A 20,000-nucleotide genomic window follows, 5' to 3' on the forward strand; every position below is an offset into this window, starting at 1 on the left:
CTCCACACGCACCCAGCTAAGGGATGCAAGAGCTGATGTAGATTAGTCAGGCTTGGGAAGTGATGACAGGGATACATGCAAGAGATTAAGGTGTGTTTGACTGGGAGCTTAAGGTGTGGTTGAGGCTGATGTCATAGGCGGCCATAGGCGTGCTCGGAGGTGATTTGAGCGACAGAATATGGTTTGTTTAGAGACGATGTCATAGGACGATTGTGGCGTGTTGGGACATGATCCCAAAGGCAGATAGATTAGCGCTCAAGGTCTGTGTAAAGGTGAAGCTAGCCTTAGTCATCTGATGACAGACGTTGACATCATAGAGGAAGGTTACAGAAATGGGTGGTAGGGCTGCTGTCCCTCAGGGTGAGCTGGGGATGCCATGGATGATGGATGCTTATGAGTTGTGTGGGGAACAGGCCTGACTGGTTTAAGATGCTCCACCCAGCTAGTTTGACTGCCCTGTCTTAGGCCAGGCTAATGCTAGTCACCCCCTCTTTCTTAGTCCAAGCTAATGCAAGCAACCCCCACTCTTAGATCAGACTAATGATGGCTACCTCAACTCTTAGACCAGGCTAATGATGGCTACCTCAACGCTTAGAACAGGCTATTATCCACTCTTAGTCCAGGCTAATGATGCCATTTCCACTCTTAGACCAGGCTGAATTTAAAGCGCTTCTGGGTCAGTTTGGGCCTTACTTGTCTGCCACCCAGGTTGGTACAGTACATGCCCCATTCAGAGTTTGGGTTGTTCAGGCCCCCCCTCAGTAAGGTGCATGGAGACCCCTGGTGGTGAAGATGCATATTGCATAGGAAGTAGCTGAGCTGGACCAGCTCTTTGTGATTACCAGATGTGCACTACAGTACCCTGCAAAGTGCAAATGGATAGTGATGGATTCAGGTTTACACTTGTTGGTCTGGAAAGTATTGGGCATCAGACTGATAATCAGGATTCAGCTATTAGTTAGTTATGTCTCTTACACACATATCAGGATTCAACTATTAGTTATGTCTTGGACACATATATCAGCATTCAACTATTAGTTATGTTTCTGACATATATCAGCATTCAACTATTAGTTATGTTTCTTACACCAGGATTCAACTATTAGTTATGTTTCTTACATATATCAGGATTCAACTATTAGTTATGTTTCTGATATACATATGCGTGCGTTTGTTAGAATGAAAGAGACGGAGTGTGTGTGTGTGTGTGTGTGTCAGAAAGAGAGCGGGAGTATGAATGTTTGTGTGTTAGAAAGAGTGAGAGGGTGTGTGTGTGTGTGTGTGTGTGTGTTCTGCTATGCAGGCTTGGTGGCGAGGGGTGTAAAGGCAGAGTGCAGCTTTATGGAGGGAAAGCATCTTTATTTACCTGCTGCTCTTTATCGAACCTGTTCGTGTTGGTGGAGGGGCATTAACCCAGAGGGATTTAGCACAGGGGTGTTAACACAGACAAGCCAGGACACACCTTCACACACACACACACATTCAGCATAGTCCTCTATCAAGAACTACACTTTCCTGTGAGGTTTGAAACATCAGTTTGTATCACCTCACATTTCACTTATAAAATGTCTTAACTCTAAAGTGACCTAGAGTTGGATACAAATGATTCACATTACATGTTCTATGTGTTGTGGCAGCAGGTAACACCTGCTGAGAGATATAGAACACACCAACATTCTACACGTTCCATTGGAATGTTTAGGCGACAGACACAAACCTATTTAAGAACACACCAACATTCTGCACATTCCATTGGAACATTTAGGCAACAGACACAAACCTATTTTAGAACACACCAACATTCTACAAGTTCCATTGGAACGTTTAGGCGACAGACACAAACCTATTTTAGAGCACACCAACATTCTACAAGTTCCATTGGAACGTTTAGGCGACAGACACAAACCTATTTTAGAACTGCTAATGGAATGTTGAGGTGTGTTGGTGGCGGGGTCGCTCGGTGCTGCTGGTAAGACTGACTAACTGGCCGGTGAAACAGTGAGAGGTCTGGGGAGGAGTCTATGAGATGAGGGTTCTAAACTTGTACTGGGGAGGAGTCTATGAGATGAGGGTTCTAAACTTGTACTGGGGAGGAGTCTATGAGATGAGGGTTCTAAACTTGTACTGGTTTTCTTTGAGGAACCCCTATGAGGGCGAGGGGCGTGATGAGGCCTGCAGGTGAGAACTCCCGCCCGCCTATCAACACAATCAACCAATCAAACACCAGCAGTGACTCAGCCAGCCAATCATGTAATCAGTAGACAAACACTCACGTAGGATGCCCTGATTGGCCATTGGTTTTGTCATCCAATTAAGCATGAACATATTTAATTGTTGACTTGACACACTCACTCCTTGTCATTCTGCCTTACACAAGGAGCATCACTTGTGCACATTCACTCTGTTATTACTTCACTAATGCACACACAATCGTAAGCTGCAAAGTTAACTCAAACACACACACACATGCTAAGTAATCGATTTCTTAGTGTCACATGAAAATATGATTTTCAGCCATTGGCATTTGACTGCATTGTAGCTTTGCATCGTAAAGAACCATCATTGTTATATATTCATAGTGCATTTGTTGTTTATTGTGTGATGTTTGTTTGTTTGAGATGTGTGTGTGTGTGTGTGTGTGTGTGAGAGAGGGGGGGGGGGGGAAGGTGAGCGGGAAAGAGAAGGCTTTGGCTTTATGCAGTATGCAGTGCGGTCTGTCACTGACCAAACGTGGGCATTAAGCTCAGCTCAGCTCCAGAGTGGACCTGACGCCTTCTCTCTGCCTCTCTGGGAGATCATCTCTGTTTCTCCTCCTCCCTCCTGGTCAACATGTTGATCGCACATCTCATCTCTTTTTTTTATTTATTTTTTTTCTCTCTCTTGTTCTCTCTCTTCCTCTCTCTCTCTTGTTCTCTCTCTCTCTCTCTCTCTTCCCCCTCTCCTCCAGACCCATGCTGAGCACAGCGGATAAGATTGAGAAGGGCGGCACGCTGGGCTCGGGCGGCGACGAGAACAGAGACACGCTGTCGCGCTCGCCGGGCACCGGGCTGGCCAGCCCCGCGGGCCTGTACGCGGCCAAGGACAAGCCCCGCTCACTCCGCTTCACCTGGAACATGAAGACCACGTCGTCCATGGAGCCAGCGGACATGATGAAGGAGATCCGCAAGGTGCTGGACGCCAACAGCTGTGAGTACGAGTCGCGCGAGCGATTCCTGCTGCAGTGCATCAGCGGCAGCCCGCTGCGCGAGGACTTCGTCCAGTGGGAGATGGAGGTGTGCAAGCTGCCCCGCCTCTCCCTCAACGGCGTCCGCTTCAAGCGCATCGCCGGAACCTCCATCGCCTTCAAGAACATCGCCTCCAAGATCGCCAACGAGCTCAAGCTGTGAAGAGGGCCGGTAGAGGATGCAGGGGCAGCAGGGGACACGATGACCCCCCCCCCCCCATGAAGGCCCTGGAGGGATGGGCAGAAGAGAGTGGGGTACACCTGTGGAGGATGGTCAGTACACCTGTGGAGGATGACACCTGTGGAGTATGGTCAGTGCACCTGTGGAGGATGACACCTGTGGAGGATGGTCAGTGCACCTGTGGAGGATGGTCAGTGAGACAGATGGACCTTTATATCATCATCATCAGTTGGAGGTATTTGAGAGGAGTAGACCGCAGGAAGATGGACTGGAACTTTGACAGACGATGCTGGCCGAGGTTGTGTGTCTGTGTGTGTGTGTGTGTGTCTGTGTGTGTGTGTGTGTATGTGTATAGATAATTGAAAATGATCTTTCTTTCTGGGGGAGGTTGTCTCTTTCTCTCTGGTTTGGGTTGTCTGGCTCCACGCGGCTGTTTTCTTTGTGTTTGTTCACTCTTTTGTTTAGTTTGGTTCTCTCACTTTTCTGTTGTTGTTGGACTTGATGATAATTCTCTATTTTGGAGAAAGTACAGTGCTGATTGTTCTATGCGCATTATGTTCTTCAAGACACACATAAAAAAAAACAGGAACTTTTGTGAAACAATGTTGTCTGGTTTTTCTTTTATCAAAAAAGAAGACACATCTTCCCAGTTCATCAGCACATGAGCTGGCCCTTACCCTCACCCTGAACGTCTCCCCACATTTCCCCACCAGGGGGCGTAGTCGTGGAGAAACACTGTCTTACTTGAGCAACTTCACTCCGAACCCCCCGCGACTGTGAGTGTTCTGACACGTTCCATTTGCAGTCTGATACCCTGAATGTAGATGCCTCCGTCACCCGTCATGGCTGGACAATTTCTCACAGAGCTGTTTTTTTTCAAAAAAGCTTATCACGCTCCCATTGGTTCTTTATCCAGCCAATGGCAGCACAGAGTAGCTGAACCTGTTACTGTTTGCTGATTGGTGGAGCTGTCTCACCTGTCTCCGTGGCTTCCTCTCCGGGCCCGTCTCACCTGAGGGACGTGAAACGACACGATCCCGGCTCCGCCACGCCCACACCAGGACTCCTACTCTCTGCGCCCCAAACCAGTTTGTTTAGTTTCATTTTGTCGTCCTTCTCTTTGTTGATTTTTTCTCTGTTTTTCCTACAGCAGGGCTCATTTATCTGAGATACTAATTAAGGGCCAATTGATGAATTATTGGTGAATTGTAATGTAATTACGAGTTGCTGGGTGGAGTTACTGTGCTGCACTGGAGTGAGTTTCGTTGCCTTTCTCTGGAGAAAATAATGATTATTATCATTACTATTAATATTATTATATGAATAAATATGTTTGAACGAGTTCCTGTGTGGATGAGTCACGTGTTGTTTCTGAATAGCTTGATAACCACACATGTGCGCCGCACACACACACACACACTTTGTTGTAATGTAAGGTTCTGGTTCCGCTACCAAAACCCCTTTAGAACCACATTGAGCTGCACAGCTCTGCATCTGCTCTTAACCAGGAGGACGGAAACAGTGTGACACCACTCTCTTCAAATCAGGAGCCTTAATCTTACACACACACACACTCTCTTCAAACCAGGAGCCTTAATCTCACACACACAGACACACTCTCTTCAAACAAGGAACCTTAATCTCACACACAGACACACATTCTCTTCAAACCAGGAGCCTTAATCTCACAGACACACACTCTCTTCAAACCAGGAGCCTTAATCTCACACACACAGACACACACTCTCTTTAAACCAGGAGCCTTAATCTCACACACACACACTCTCTTCAAACCAGGAGCCTTAATCTCACAGACTCACACTCTCTTCAAACCAGGAGCCTTAATCTCTCTCACACACAGACACACACTCTCTTCAAACCAGTAGCCTTAATCTCACACACACAGACACACACTCTCTTCAAACCAGTAGCCTTAATCTCACACACACAGACACACACTCTCTTCAAACCAGGAGCCTTAATCTCACACACACACACACTCTCTTCAAACCAGGAGCCTTAATCTCTCACACACACACACTCTCTTCAAACCAGGAGCCTTAATCTCACACACACAGACACACACTCTCTCTTCAAACCAGGAGCCTTAATCTCACACACACACACACACACACTCTCTTTAAACCAGGAGCCTTAATCTCACACACACACACTCTCTTCAAACCAGGAGCCTTAATCTCACACACACACACAGACACACACTCTCTTCAAACCAGGAGCCTTAATCTCACACACAGACACACACTCTCTTCAAACCAGAAGCCTTAATCTCACACACACAGACACACTCTCTTTAAACCAGGAGCCTTAATCTCACACACACAGACACACACTCTCTTCAAACCAGGAGCCTTAATCTCACACACACAGACACACTCTCTTTAAACCAGGAGCCTTAATCTCACACACACAGACACACACTCTCTTCAAACCAGGAGCCTTAATCTCACACACACACAGACACACACTCTCTTTAAACTAGGAGCCTTTTTACTCTCTCTCACACACAGAGACCCAGGGTGGGTAATCGGGAGAATTCCCGGTGGGCCGCTTCACTTTTGGGCCGGTCGAGGAAAAAAATATTTACATTTGTCACGTTAGTCTAACTTCTCTTAAAGGAACCATATGTAAGATTGTGGCCAAAACTGGTACTGCAATTACTTTCTAATTACTGTAGAGCGGTGTATCCCCTCCCCCTCCCCCCTGACTCGAGGTTGCCAACCCACATGCCGAAAGACTACTGACTTTGTTATTAGTAGATAGGTGGAGAATGGCGCATCAGGCCAAAACACAACATGATATGACAAAACAACATCAACATTAGTTGAGGGCTGCAACTTCACTTTTTAATGATAAGGGATCAGATTCCAAAAATAATTTAGGGGAAATGCATGGATTCCAGTTGCTGCTACTGGAAGAAACTGGAATCCATGCATTTCCACTGAATTAATTGAATTCTCCTTTAATGTCTAGTGACATATCAGGGCCATTTTATGATTAATTGAAATACATTTCTTTCATACGGTTCCTTTAAAGTAGGCTACACATTCCACATTCTGTGCATGGCACCGTTGCCTCTGCATGGGTTGTAGCCTACCGTGTGAGGGAGTTCTCCCCTCCCAAAAAGAGTTGGTTGGGTCCATATAGCCCGTCTTTTCCAAAAAGTTTTCTCAGATACGGATAGCCGGGCCGGCCCTACAGTAGCCATAAGCGTCAGGAAGGATGGATGGTAGAAAGAGGCCAAGAGTGACTGAAACGGCCAGGTAGATGCTGCTAAATGTGCCAAGATTAGGCCTACAGACAAAAGTGGAAACTGGTAAAGAGAGATAGCCTATAGGCAATGATTATTAGCAGTTATTGGGCTAATATTGGACGTTTGTAGCGTTGTCAAGCTATTTGCAAGCAACGTATTACATTTCTTAAAATATTAGCCTTTTGTATCCGATTCATAGACTTTGCAGTATGCATATATTAATAACAAAACTGAAGTTTGATCTGTGTAGGCCTGTGCGGTAAAAATGGTAGCCTCTGAGCAGCAGATCAACCAGTCGACCACTAAAAAAATTATGAGCCCGAAATTAGTGATGAGGAGGCCATGACTACAGGGACAAGTAGAGAGGATAAATTAAAGTTATTTAATGTAAGAAAGAGCAGAATATTTATACATGATGAACCTATATGCCTTGTTTGCTTAGAAGAGGGTGTAGTAAAGGAGTAGGCTAAATCACCAAACAACAATATAGCCTACCCATGCAAAAAACATGTAGCCTAAACATTAGTTCAATATGCCTCTTTGTGGAAGCGTGGGATAGGCTACATTTCAAAGGCTTTCTTTCTTTCTGTTTTTGTTAACTTGTGGAATAGTGGAATATTTTTTGTTAACTTCTCAGTTGAAGTGAATTAATATAACCTTTACACATTTGTTGAACCATGGTACTAATAAAAACTACAGGATAGTAAGAGCTGAAATGTTGCTTCATTTATCCAATTTCCACCACTATGGAAAACGTGGGCCGGTCTTGGGCCTGAAACTCCCGGGCTGAAAAGTGGCCCCACTCCGGCCCTGCTCACAGACACACACTCTCTTTAAACTAGGAGCCTTTTTACTCTCTCTCACAGACACACACTCTCTTTAAACTAGGAGTCTTAATCTCACACAGACACACACTCTCTTTAAACCAGGAGCCTTACTCTCACACACACTGCACACTGGGTAATGAATGTTGCATTGAGTCAGACAGACACATTGTAATCTGCAGTAGGCACACACAATGAGCAGGTTGGAGACTCTGGCACTGAACACTGATTGGTTCCACAGGTCTCAGTACAGTCTGTTCCTCAGGACGTACGGTGCATCCTTCAACGCGGAACATTCCCCAGACACATGGACGCCTCCTCACTCTCTCAGTGATGACAGTCTGACAAGGCAGCCGAACCGCCACCCCAACTCTGTCAGAAGAGAGAGGAGACGTTATGGAGGGGGTGGCCACGAGATCTGTGTGTGTGTGTTGGTGAAGAGAGAGGAGATGTTATGGAGGGGATGGGCACGAGATCTGTGTGTGTGTTGGTGAAGAGAGAGGAGACGTTATGGAGGGGATGGGCATGAGATCTGTGTGTGTGTTGGTGAAGAGAGAGGAGACATTATGGAGGGGATGGGCACGAGATCTGTGTGTGTGTTGGTGAAGAGAGAGGAGACGTTATGGAGGGGATGGGCATGAGATCTGTGTGTGTGTTGGTGAAGAGAGAGGAGACGTTATGGAGGGGATGGGCATGAGATCTGTGTGTGTGTTGGTGAAGAGAGAGGAGACGTTATGGAGGGGATGGGCACGAGATCTGTGTGTGTGTTGGTGAAGAGAGAGGAGACGTTATGGAGGGGATGGGCATGAGATCTGTGTGTTGGTGAAGAGAGAGGGGGTGGGCACGAGATCTGTGTGTGTGTGTTGGTGAAGAGAGAGGAGATGTTATGGAGGGGATGGGCATGAGATCTGTGTGTGTGTTGGTGAAGAGAGAGGAGACGTTATGGAGGGGATGGGCATGAGATCTGTGTGTTGGTGAAGAGAGAGGGGGTGGGCACGAGATCTGTGTGTGTGTGTTGGTGAAGAGAGAGGGGGTGGGCACGAGATCTGTGTGTTGGTGAAGAGAGAGGGGGTGGGCACGAGATCTGTGTGTTGGTGAAGAGAGAGGGGGTGGGCACGAGATCTGTGTGTTGGTGAAGAGAGAGGAGACGTTATGGAAGGGGATGGGCATGAGATCTGTGTGTGTGTTGGTGAAGAGAGAGGAGACGTTATGGAGGGGATGGGCATGAGATCTGTGTGTTGGTGAAGAGAGAGGGGGTGGGCACGAGATCTGTGTGTGTGTGTGTGATGGTGAAGAGAGAGGGGGTGGGCACGAGATCTGTGTGTTGGTGAAGAGAGAGGAGACGTTATGGAAGGGGATGGGCACGAGCTCTACTGGTTCATCAATCATTCCTCCCAAGTACATGATATCATGTATCTGGTCTGATTAAAAGACCAAGACCATGGTATAAGGCATTTGACATTTTGATGTTATTACCCTTTTGGCTATAACAGATAATCATTTATGCTTAGTAAATATAGTGAATTAAAAAGGCTACTCTCATATTTCATCTTAGTTAAGTGTTTGTTTGTTCGTTCATTAATGCCAGTGTTTGTAGAACTTTATGCATTATAACAAACACCTGCCGGCTGCCACGCCTAGAATGACTCGCAGTGGCCTACCTTACATTACCAAAGAAACTTAAAGGATCTTGAGCTAGGCCTACCACCAGCGCAGTTGCATGTTACACTCCTGTGTGGAGGGGGGCGTTATACAGTGGTCTGAAGTAGGCTACAGTCGCCTACAGTAGACTCGACGGAAGTCGGAAGTTCAGTCGGCTGCTGCTTCCAGACCTCAGGCGAATGTGCAAGGTAAAGTCTGGTTATATATCTTGATTATAAACGTATTTGTCTCTGGTTGACGGGTTTGCACAAGCCTAGTGCCGGGTGTTTGTGGAAAGAAGTTTAGGTCAACTGCAGTACACTTCTACTGGGATAGGTGACAAAGCATTTAACCTGTCATTCTGGCGTAACGCTAGCTTGCCAAGCTATTGTTAACCAGGTCGGTAACCAAATAGAAGCTAGCTTCCTAGGAGCGATATTATTGTTTTAGCCAATTATTGTTCTTGATTTGGCTGTAAAAGACACATTGTAAATGTGTAACAGTATAGTCACTGTTAAACAAAACAATTCAGATTTTTAAACGGGGTTGCAGATTGGCGAATTGCCACAATTAGCATTGCTCCGAAATAGCATTGGCTAACATTAGCCATTGATTGCTATTGTGTATTGATTGCAAAGGTTGGCCGACGTAGACAAGAATTTTACAGCTTACTCGGAACTCCCCCTATTACCGTCGGTCCCGTATTTCCACCGTCTTGCGTGTATGTGTCACTTAATATCCATTTCTATACAAACCAAGACAGCGGACTCCTAAAGAAACGCAACCACCCACACCACCAAAAATTAGATTTTACCGTGACTCGAGGAGCTGTAAACAGTGTTGTAAGGCTGCGTGTACACAACCGCTTGGAGCTCCAGTGGAATTTTAATTTCATGACGAGAATTCTCGGTCTAACCGTTCATGTGCCGTTGAAACGGTGTAAATAGGCGACCCATCAGGCCAGCACTGATCTCCGAGCGTGGTAAACAAAATCGGATATTTCAGGCAGTTAAGAACCAAACCAGATTTTGTTCAAATCTACACACCTATGGCTACTGAAAAATGTAAGGTTAATTTAGCAAATGTTATTTTGAAGTGTTAAAAAACATCGTTGTTTTAGAATTTCTGAACAAAAGTGGTGATAATTGGGGGTGTTATAGCCTGGCTCGTCAGGCTAGAGGTGTTACTTACCTCGTTGTCTTATCAGAAGGCTAAAGTCAACAGCTTCTAAGCGGAGCTTACAGTTGTGTAACATCACGCTGTCCTTCATATTGGACAAACACTGCTAGCTATCTGGTCAGGGAAGCAAAAAGTGGCCATTTTTAACAGTATGTCAGAAGTTTACTGTTGTTAAGAGCATGCGGAATGTTACTGTCGTTCCTGTAAAACCAGTTCCGTAAAGGCCACTTATCAATACCGGAGAATGTCTAATAAGGGGAGAACTGCCACTCTCGGAAAACTTCCGGTTTCTGAACTGGTTGCAGTTCCTTCTGTGGTTCCACATGAGGGCGCTCGTCTACGAGTGAAGAATGCATGGAGGTCTATGGAGCTGTACCCCTCAAAATCCACTTTTCTCTTTTCACTTTTTCAAGTAATTTGAATATTGTATTCGAAAGGGGAGGCAAAGAAAATATACTTGGTGGAGTATTATATTTTTTAAAGTCACTTGTTCTAAAAAGCCTTTCAAACGTGTCAATGACTTCACTCATTAGCACAATGCTAGCGTGTTATGGGCAACAACGACCCAAACTGTAAGAAATCAAAAGGACATAAGTACTCGTTCATTCAACTTTTGACCAATAACCCATGTTGAAGTTATACAAACTACAATCAAATCTGAGATTTGTCAACGACAATCAGGTGAAAGAGACAAATTTAGCCGTCTAGCTCCATTGACTCCCATTTATTCTGCACTTATGGCGATCGCCCAGAGTGGAAATCTGGTGGAATTGCAACCAAAATTCGGTACAATGGGACTTAATACGGAGTGGCCAGGCTCTCCGTAAGACGGGCTCAAGTTAGTAATGGTCATGTCAATTGTCATGAATGCACACAGTTCAAGTGCTTCAGAGGCAACTTGGAAGGAGGAAGACCTCCGCTATATTAGAACCTTTTACTGTCTATGATTTGAACCCCTGGTGTGTTGTAACTTAATACATCCTCATTCTTAAGCATTTCTGTAGACTGAACATGTGACATTTTAATTGACATGTTATTTATTGTTACTCTACTCTAAGCATGGACAGCTCTGCAAATTAAGTCCTGCCTTGTGTTGTTTAAAAGTGACATTCAATAAGCAAACCTGATTTGGATATCACCACTGAAGGTTCTAAATGAGCACACTTCTGTCTTTTTCAGGATCCAGTCTTTGTCCTCAGAGGAACACTGCTGACAGTGGCAGACCTTTTTCAGTCCTGAGAGAGGTGTGTGTGTGTGTGTGTGTGTGTATGAGTGAGCAGACCCCTGGACTGCACCGGGTTTGTCCACGATGGTGAAAGTGTTTGTGGGTAACGTGAGCACCTCCACTACGGAGGAGGAGCTGCGAGAGCTCTTTGAGAAGTACGGCGCCGTGATCGACTGCGACATCATCTCCAACTACGGCTTCGTGCACATGAGCGAGGAGGAGGACGCCAAGAAGGCCGTGGCTGCGCTCAACAAGCACAAGCTGCACGGCTTCAGCATGACTGTGCAGTTCGCCACCACCAGGGTGCGCAACGCCACCAAGATCCACGTGGGCAACCTGCCCGAGGGAGTCACGGCGCTGAAGATCCGCGAGCTCTTCCAGGAGTTCGGAAAGGTTCTGGAGTGCGACGTGCTGAAGAAGTACGCGTTCGTGCACATGCAGCGGCACAAGGAGGCCGCAGAGGCCATCGAGAAGCTCAACCACTCGCGCCTGGAGGGGCAGACCATCTTCGTGTCGCTGTCCCACACCAACCCGGGCAAGAGGGCCCCTGACCAGTTCCCAGAGCACCACTACCCGCCCGGCCCCCCTCGGCCGTACCCACCTCCCGGCGACCCGATGCGGCCCTACCCACCTCTGCGTAATCGGCCCCTAAACCACCCCCTGCCCCCCCCGCCTGGGCGCCTGCGCCCCCCTCCCCTGCCCCCGCCGCACCCCATGCGCATGCGGCCGCCGCGCTCCGTCTACGACGACCCATACGACTACCACGCTCCTCCCCCGCCTCCGCCCCCCTCCCTCTACGAGCGTCCCCCCGCGCCGAGCCGCCATGAGCCCGTACGAGTCGCCCCTCGAGCGCCGCCTGCTGCCCCCTCCCCCGCCTCCGCACCTGTACCGGGACCGCAGCCCCCTCCGGCCCATGCCCGGCCCGCCCATGCTGTCCGCACGCCACCCCGCTCGCCCGCGGCCGCCCTGTGCCACCGCCGCCTCCGCCCCCCCTAGCCAGGTCGGGCCCGCCCTATCAGCGCTACGCCAGCGCCGCTCGCTTCCATCAGGATGAATACTATCGCTAACGACAGCCTCACCCGTCTGCCGCCATTAGGAGTGTTTACATCTCAAATGATGTTTGCTGCCTGTGAACCACAGAACATGTGGTCGATGGTCCTGTCCGTTCTTGCTGCAGTGAAACAAAGTTTCTTTTGAATTTGTCAGTAATATCACAAAAGAAAGACGGTTAACAACTAAATCAATTAACTCATTTCGCTTTTCACCTGCGTATTTTACGGGTAAGCACTGTATCAGTACAGTACAGTATGTAACGCAGAGCCTGTCTGTTATCAGTGGGCACCGCCAGCTTCAGCTTGTCTCTGTTTTTGTCCTGATTGCACCTGATTCCTTGACGATTACAACGTCTTGGGGCTAATAGTAACCGTTAAATTATATAATATAACACATTTTGTTTGTCTGTTAACTCACTTTGAAAAAGACAAAATATCATTTTTTGTGTTTTTCCGCCATTGTGTCTCTGAGTGCCCCAAATAAAACAACAGTTTAATAGCCTCAGCTGGCCAGACGTGCTCCTTTCCTCCTGCTCAGGTCATGCGTAGTACAGTGTCACGTAAGACCACGCCATGCCAGACCACGCCAGTACACTGCCTGCCCGCCCTGTACACTCCTGTACCAAAGTATTGGCTTCAATCCACCTGTTACACCAGATAGCTGCATGACTGTCCACACAACACAAATTGCCAGGGCCATATAGAAATATAATTGTCAATTTTGTCAATTTTAAGTTGCACTTAAAGTAGGGTCAACAACAACAGCATTTGTTATGGTATATAGCAGATGCTTTTATCCATTACCATGTTCACACAACACAAATTGCCAGGGCCATATAGAAATATAATTGTCAGTTTTGATCAGAAGTTGGGTCAACAACAACAGCATTTGTTATGGTATATAGCAGATGCTTTTATCCATAGTGAATGACAACATTAGATTTTTAGATTATAGAACATTATATTTTAGTTCAAGTCAATCAAACCATGCAACAGTACATTACAAAGCTGACTGAAATTGTGTTTCTCCCATACTCCAATGTGCAGTATTAAAACAAGATTTGACACACACTAAGCATAAATTGAACATAAGACTAACCATAGGACACCACTAGACAAGTGCAAATAGATATTTAAAAGGTAGACAAATCAACACAGCATATGGCAGACAGCGAGCTTACAGTTACAGACTATCGCAGTGTTTCATAATATAGTCAGGTTGAGGTATTTTACTGTAGTGCAATACATTAAAACATTTCTGCAATAGCAAATACAGATAAAAACAAATCAGTTACTCATCAGTTTAGGTATATGCATACAAAATGCATGCCATTCTCACACGGAAAACATTAAGCAGTGTTTCCAACCAATTTCCAACTCCCTGCCCTATTAGAAGGTTGAGTATATGTTTGGTCTTGCAATTATAATGTATTGCCTTTTGAAAGACACACACCACACCGAGCACACCTGAGAAACGTACACACACCACACCGAGCACACCTGAGAAACGTACACACACACCACACCGAGCACACCTGAGAAACGTACACACACCACACCGAGCGCACCTGAGAAACATACACACACCACACCGAGCGCACCTGAGAAATATGGCTGAACAGCTGATGTATCAGGCTGATAAGCTGCGTGCAATACTGTCGCACAGGAGTGTAGAGTCTGCCGGTTAAAAACACCAGCGTGTGTGTGTGTGACGATGCCTCGGGGCTCACCTCTCCACCCTGAAAGATCTCTCTTATCCCCAAAACATGAGCCATCCAGACCGGAGGTAAGAACCAAGGACTTCAACTACATATCTACCCCCTCAACCAATGAGCAGTAACGTTATCTGCCCCCTCAACCAATGAGCAGTAACGTTACTGCCAAAGAGAAGCAAGCAGACTTTAAAGTGGCTCTACCCATGCTGAGAAAAGCTGAGAGCCAGAGAGGGTAAGTATTTCTTATCACAGTAATGAAGTCATCAGAGGAGTGCAGCTTTGAGTTACACACTTAGCATTTCAAATGGGCAGCTGAGATCATTTGACTACCTTTTAGTGATCTTATTTTGTCACAAGCTTTTTTTTTCGCAAGCTAAAAGCCTAATTAGCACTGCTAAATCCTGCGCTAACTACTTTTTGTTGAGTGTGCAGAGACACTGTCCTTCCGCAGGAGTGTATGGAAATGAGTGAACTGAATACATGCTGTTCCCACAGATGGTCATTTCCTTATTAAACTTATCAGATAACCATGAGTGCTTTCTCTGAGAGCTCAAAAGTACAGATCCCATGCTGAGGTGAGTGAAGATATGATACTCTTGGCCCTGGTATCTAGTTCAAGTGGAGAATTAACATATTCATATTTTATACATGTTCACAAAAAAATCACACGTGGGTCTGATTTTTAAATGACTATTTATTCTTAATAACTGCAGAAACCTAGATTATCCGAATAACTCAAACGTTAGTCTCTCATATCTACACTTGATAAAGACCCCATACATCCATGTGCTTAGTCCCTCATATCTAGTCAAGTCAAGTTTATTTATATAGCGCATTTCATACACAGATGTCATTCAATGTGCTTTACATAAACAAAACCAAACAATAATAACAAATAAAAGCATAGAAGGGCAATATAGTCAAACAATAGTTCAAAAGGTAAAGATCATAATAAAAAGAAAACATAAAACACAAGGTAAAATCATTTAAAAATAGAGAATGATTAAAAAGACAAATAAAAGACACAAGGTAGAATAATTTTCAAGACAGATTCAGAAATTATAACTCAGTGCAGTTTGCAGAAAGCATCTGAGAACCGTGAGTTTGGTCTTAAGTCTAGATTTAAAACTGGCTACAGTTGAGGCCTTTTTAATGTCATCCGAAGGTTGGTTCCAGAGCTGAGCCGCATAGCAACAAAAAGCTGCTATTCACCATGTTTAGCTTGAAATTTAGATCACTGTCAATTAATACACCAAGATTTTTAACAGTATCCTTTGCTTTGCTCTTTGTCTGTCTCTCTCTCTCTCTCTCTCTCTCTCTCTCTCTCTCTCTCTCTCTCTCTCTCTCTCTCTCTCTCTCTCTCTCTCTCTCTCTCTCTCTCTCTCTCTCTCTCTATTCCTGTCCTCCAGCTCTCTCTCTCTCTCTCTCTCTCTCTCTCTCTCTCTCTCTCTCTCTCTCTCTCTATTCTGTCCTCCAGCTCTCTCTCTCTCTCTCTCTCTCTCTCTCTCTCTCTCTCTCTCTCTCTCTCTCTCTCTCTCTCTCTCTCCTCTCTCTCTCTCTCTCTCTCTCTCTCTCTCTCTCTCAGCAGAACTGTCACCTGATGTCCATACGCCAGACGTGTGTCCAGGTACATGAGCCATCAAGACCTCCCAAGCCTTACATAAGTATTTTATCTGTATATTTGTTAGTCAGACCAATAATCAAGTGTCACATATATAATACATATAGTGTGACATATATACACAGTACAGACCATCCTCCACAGGGATATTAATGTAATGTCAGATTTGCAATCCTAGCAGTAGCAATCGACCTGCAACAATGCCTGACTACAACATGTGACCTACCAACCCTTCAACCTGACTGAGAAGTCCCTGTTTATTCAGTGGACTGTGTATGAAGTGGACTGTGTAGGAAAATAATGGTCAGACACATCACATGCTGTGTCTAGTAACAAATAAACATTTGCATGGTGTCGAGAGGTTTGCATAACTCAGCAGGTGGTGCTACGTTATGGCGTACATACAGACAGAACCTGGTTTGCTGTTTACTGAAGAGAGATGAATGAAAACATTATAATAAATCCATTTCATAACATCTGATGCCGTTTCTTCATTCTCAGTGCAAATCTACTGCATGTGTTAAAGGAACAGAATTGTGGAGGGGTTCTAAATGTTATTCTTTGTTAATCTTCAGATTAAATCTAGCAGTGTATAAGCTATTATAGCCGCTATTAAAGCCAGCTGAACAGAAATGAAGCAGGAGGACCGTGCGCCCTCCTCTCTCTCTTGACATAATAAAACCTTCCAGTATGTTTAGTTGTGGGGCTCATGGGCATGTTCTAGCCTGCCGTGCTTTTCCTGGTGAGAGGCATAAACTGATCATACACAACGCAACATGTTGAGCAACATTGCTGTGCATCTTAAGTATTGCTGTTCTGGCACTCTCCCCAGCAATATTGGGCCACAGTTGTTTTCCTGGAGATCATCATTAGCCCATGTATCACCGCCTGTAGACAAGTCTTAGAAATGGACAGGTTGCAGCACAGCAGCAGAACCTGTCATCTGTCATTTCTCCTTCACAACCCTCACCCTCATCTGTCATTTCTCCTTCACAACCCTCACACTTACCATCCATGTGAGAGCAGTCCACCTCTCAGTTTCAGTAACAGCAGTGTTTACTGTAAAGCTTTCCATTTCTAGATGAACATTTAGATTTAATTTATGTTCACTTAATTGTACAGCCTGTAGCTATGGCAATATTGCATTACCTCATAACTTCACTTCCTTTAACTTCTCCCGTTACGCCACAAGATGGAGCCATAGTCTATAGTGAGACGCAGATCGGTCCGATTGTGTTCTTATTGTTCATATGAACCAGCAGCGCTTTTTCACGATGCTCATAATTCTGGTATCTTAAAAATACATGAGCAAATCTCTTGTCCCAAACGACTTTTAACTGTCTTGCTGTAATACAGCCAATAGCCTAATTGTTTACAACAGGAAAAATGCCATTTAGCCTACAAGGCACAATATGTCCAGTGGAACACAACCATGTGTTATTTACGCAATATCAACTCTAGAAACTTCTACATTTCTGCATAATGGATACAACAGGCTATTTTTCACGCCATCCTTCAATCAAACCACGCGATGACGTATATAAAACCTCTAATGTTCACAGAGCTTTTAGCAATTCTCTATCAAAATCGATCTTTGTTTTATTTTTTGCCATGCCTATTAGACTAGGCTACTACCAATAAATGAACAAAGGCCTACATTGTTGTTTAGGCTGTGTGTTATAAGTTGCATATATCTGAAACCCACTGGCAGCAGCGTGTTGGGTGTTGTCCTTGTGTGCAGTAAGACTCAGAAGGCCACATTTGCCAATTTGCCATTTTCAGCAAATTCACCAAGGAATGGACCACGGCGCTCCGGTGCCGAAGCTGCGCACGCTGAAACCAACGTAACAACGCTCGCTCACCGTTCCCACCAGGGAGAAGGCGAGGGGAGGAGAGACGCAGCCGGAATGACGACACCCTATATGCGTCAAAAATAAATAAATCATATTTATATAAGCGCTCTGAACAAGGTGGCTACTTAGTCGAGGCAAACAGCCAACATAGGTAATAAACAAGTAAGACAAAAGTAGAGAATGCAGGAAAATGACCGCGTTTTCCTTGTATGAATGAGATGGAGCGACCGGCAGAGGGAGGCTCGTTATAGGGAGGGATGTGAGAAGAGCGCAAACAGCTGGATGACAGAGCTACGTACGTTACACTTGTCAACGGAGTGCGGATGATACACGAACGGGTGGTCCTCTCGAGCGCTGTACTTAATGGAAGATAAAGAATTCTCGAAAATGGATTTATGCCTGGGGATATTCTTTACATCACTGCGGCTCGTGAAATCAAGCTAGAGCTCATTCTCGACGTGGGAAAGTAGCATCATTTTATCCCAGTTTTTGTATGCTCCAGGCTATTTTTCTGTTGGGCATAACCAATTACATATTCTGTCGACAAGGCACCGTCTGTAAAGGGATGGCAGGAATCATGGTATGAGATCATAATTCACCCGCTAGGACGGGCGATTCGGCATCAATTCTTCAGACTACTACAGATGCACAACCTCTGGGAAAAAAACTAAGAGTTTTAAATACGGTTCATCGGCAGATAGAAACCTAAGCAAGATATCCTCTTGTCTGTGAAATATTGATGCAATAGTCCTAATAAGCCGGACAGTAGGACTGTGCTGCCCGCCACTAAGCCTATAAACTTTCGCTTACATTATGGATCTGGAGTTTAAGGATAGCTTCTAAACTGGCCCGTTTCATGAGGATTTTGCACGACGTATCTATTCAGGTGTGTATTGTGTATATATGAGGGATTTTGCCAATGGGAACGAAATGTCAGAATGGCCTGAATGGGCAACAGGATGACACAACAGCAGCCCAAGCAAATAGGACCCACGTGTCTAGAAGTAGCCTATCTGATGCCTAACCAATTAAGTTGATCTCACATCTTGCTTGTTACGGGCAAACGAATCATAGGCCTATAACTTAGCCTACATTATCCCATATAACCCATGTTAAACTGAATTACCAAAGCAGCCCGTCACCGTTTTTAAAATGGTGTTTTTTTTTAACCGTTTTTCTATTTATCCCACAGCTTGACCATAGGACAGAACTGGGCATATAAACAATTCTGAAGTAAGTTCCACACCCCGGCGGTGATCTGTGATTATGGAGAGCACCAAACTCCCTCCATCCAGCCCCACGTCGCCCACCACCGGCTTCTCTGTTCCAAATGCTGAGAAGATCGATGGTTTCCCCCGGCGGTCCATGCGCAGGGCCCGGCAGAGGCGCTCGCACAGCTCCTCCCAGTTCCGATACCAGAGTTCCCAGGTGGAACTAACGCCACTGCCCCTTCTCAAAGGTAGGTCTCGCAGTCCCAGCAGTAGGTCACAACCCTGGGCCCATAACCCCCCCACACTGACTCCACTAAGTGGTACATTAGGTCTGATTCCACCATCTGTCATTTCGTGTTGTCTCTCCAATCTGTCAGAAGTGCTTTTTGCCCACTAATTGTTTTATGGCACAAAATGCCAGCCCCTTTGGCGTGGGGTGGGTGTGATTAAGTGCATAGCTTTAAGCTGCATTTGGTAAAGCTGCTCTGCGAGATACTCTACTACGAGACAGTAATGAGAAAGCATGTCAGATGTGGTGTAGCCTATAGCTATATAAAGAACAGGCTACACAGTATATGACATGTCAGATGTGGTGTAGCCTATAAAGAACAGGCTATGTGACATGTCAGATGTGGTGTAGCCTATAAAGAACAGGCTATGTGACATGTCAGATGTGGTGTAGCCTATAGCTATATAAAGAACAGGCTACACAGTATATGACATGTCAGATGTGGTGTAGCCTATAAAGAACAGGCTATGTGACATGTCAGATGTGGTGTAGCCTATAGCTATATAAAGAACAGGCTACACAGTATATGACATGTCAGATGTGGTGTAGCCTATAAAGAACAGGCTATGTGACATGTCAGATGTGGTGTAGCCTATAAAGAACAGGCTATGTGACATGTCAGATGTGGTGTAGCCTATAGCTATATAAAGAACAGGCTACACAGTATATGACATGTCAGATGTGGTGTAGCCTATAAAGAACAGGCTATGTG

The 20,000-nt window shown here is 45.5% G+C and overlaps 3 protein-coding genes and 1 long non-coding RNA gene across 19 annotated transcripts in view; 3 read left to right on the plus strand and 1 right to left on the minus strand.

Annotated features, from left to right (window-relative positions):
- Positions 1-4,746, plus strand: part of mark2a (MAP/microtubule affinity-regulating kinase 2a) — a 50,367-nt gene extending 45,621 nt beyond the window's left edge. The window contains exons 15-16 of the mRNA XM_042091981.1: positions 2,140-2,178; positions 2,948-4,746. Of these exons, the coding sequence (XP_041947915.1) occupies positions 2,140-2,178; positions 2,948-3,386 (478 nt within the window). The 3' untranslated portion in view covers positions 3,387-4,746. The remainder of the gene's footprint in view (positions 1-2,139; positions 2,179-2,947) is intronic.
- zgc:77262 (uncharacterized protein LOC402952 homolog) overlaps positions 1-13,101 on the plus strand; it is a 21,366-nt gene extending 8,265 nt beyond the window's left edge. For 6 of the 13 annotated variants that reach the window (XM_042092645.1, XM_042092653.1, XM_042092647.1 and 3 more), the window contains exon 2: positions 11,567-13,101. In XM_042092645.1, coding sequence (XP_041948579.1) covers positions 11,632-12,543 — 912 coding nt within the window. In that variant the 5' untranslated portion in view covers positions 11,567-11,631 and the 3' untranslated portion in view covers positions 12,544-13,101. Of the gene's footprint in view, positions 1-1,259; positions 1,282-2,045; positions 2,643-7,921; positions 7,933-8,772; positions 8,786-9,209; positions 9,353-9,408; positions 9,543-11,501 lie in introns of those variants that run through there. The other 7 variants (XM_042092646.1, XM_042092644.1, XM_042092652.1 and 4 more) reach the window with 7 other exon arrangements.
- LOC121709368 lies at positions 7,643-10,579 on the minus strand. Its single transcript, XR_006031927.1, has 2 exons — positions 10,335-10,579; positions 7,643-7,874 (listed from the first exon to the last, which is right to left on the minus strand). It is a non-coding gene; the product is annotated as an uncharacterized LOC121709368 (long non-coding RNA).
- Positions 13,102-14,276: 1,175 nt separating the features above from the next.
- The window catches only part of LOC121709327 (serine/threonine-protein phosphatase 2A 56 kDa regulatory subunit beta isoform-like), a 40,511-nt gene continuing 34,787 nt past the window's right edge, over positions 14,277-20,000 (plus strand). For 3 of the 4 annotated variants that reach the window (XR_006031909.1, XM_042092614.1, XM_042092617.1), the window contains exons 1-3: positions 14,277-14,889; positions 15,900-15,941; positions 18,981-19,247. Coding sequence is in view for 3 of the 4 variants with exons in the window: in XM_042092614.1 (XP_041948548.1) it covers positions 19,055-19,247 (193 nt within the window). In the remaining variant the exon portion in view is untranslated. Of the gene's footprint in view, positions 14,890-15,899; positions 15,942-17,814; positions 18,675-18,980; positions 19,248-20,000 lie in introns of those variants that run through there. The other variant, XM_042092615.1, reaches the window with a different exon arrangement.

Source organism: Alosa sapidissima, chromosome 5 (genome assembly GCF_018492685.1).
Source record: "Alosa sapidissima isolate fAloSap1 chromosome 5, fAloSap1.pri, whole genome shotgun sequence".
Taxonomy (NCBI): Eukaryota; Metazoa; Chordata; class Actinopteri; order Clupeiformes; family Clupeidae; genus Alosa; species Alosa sapidissima.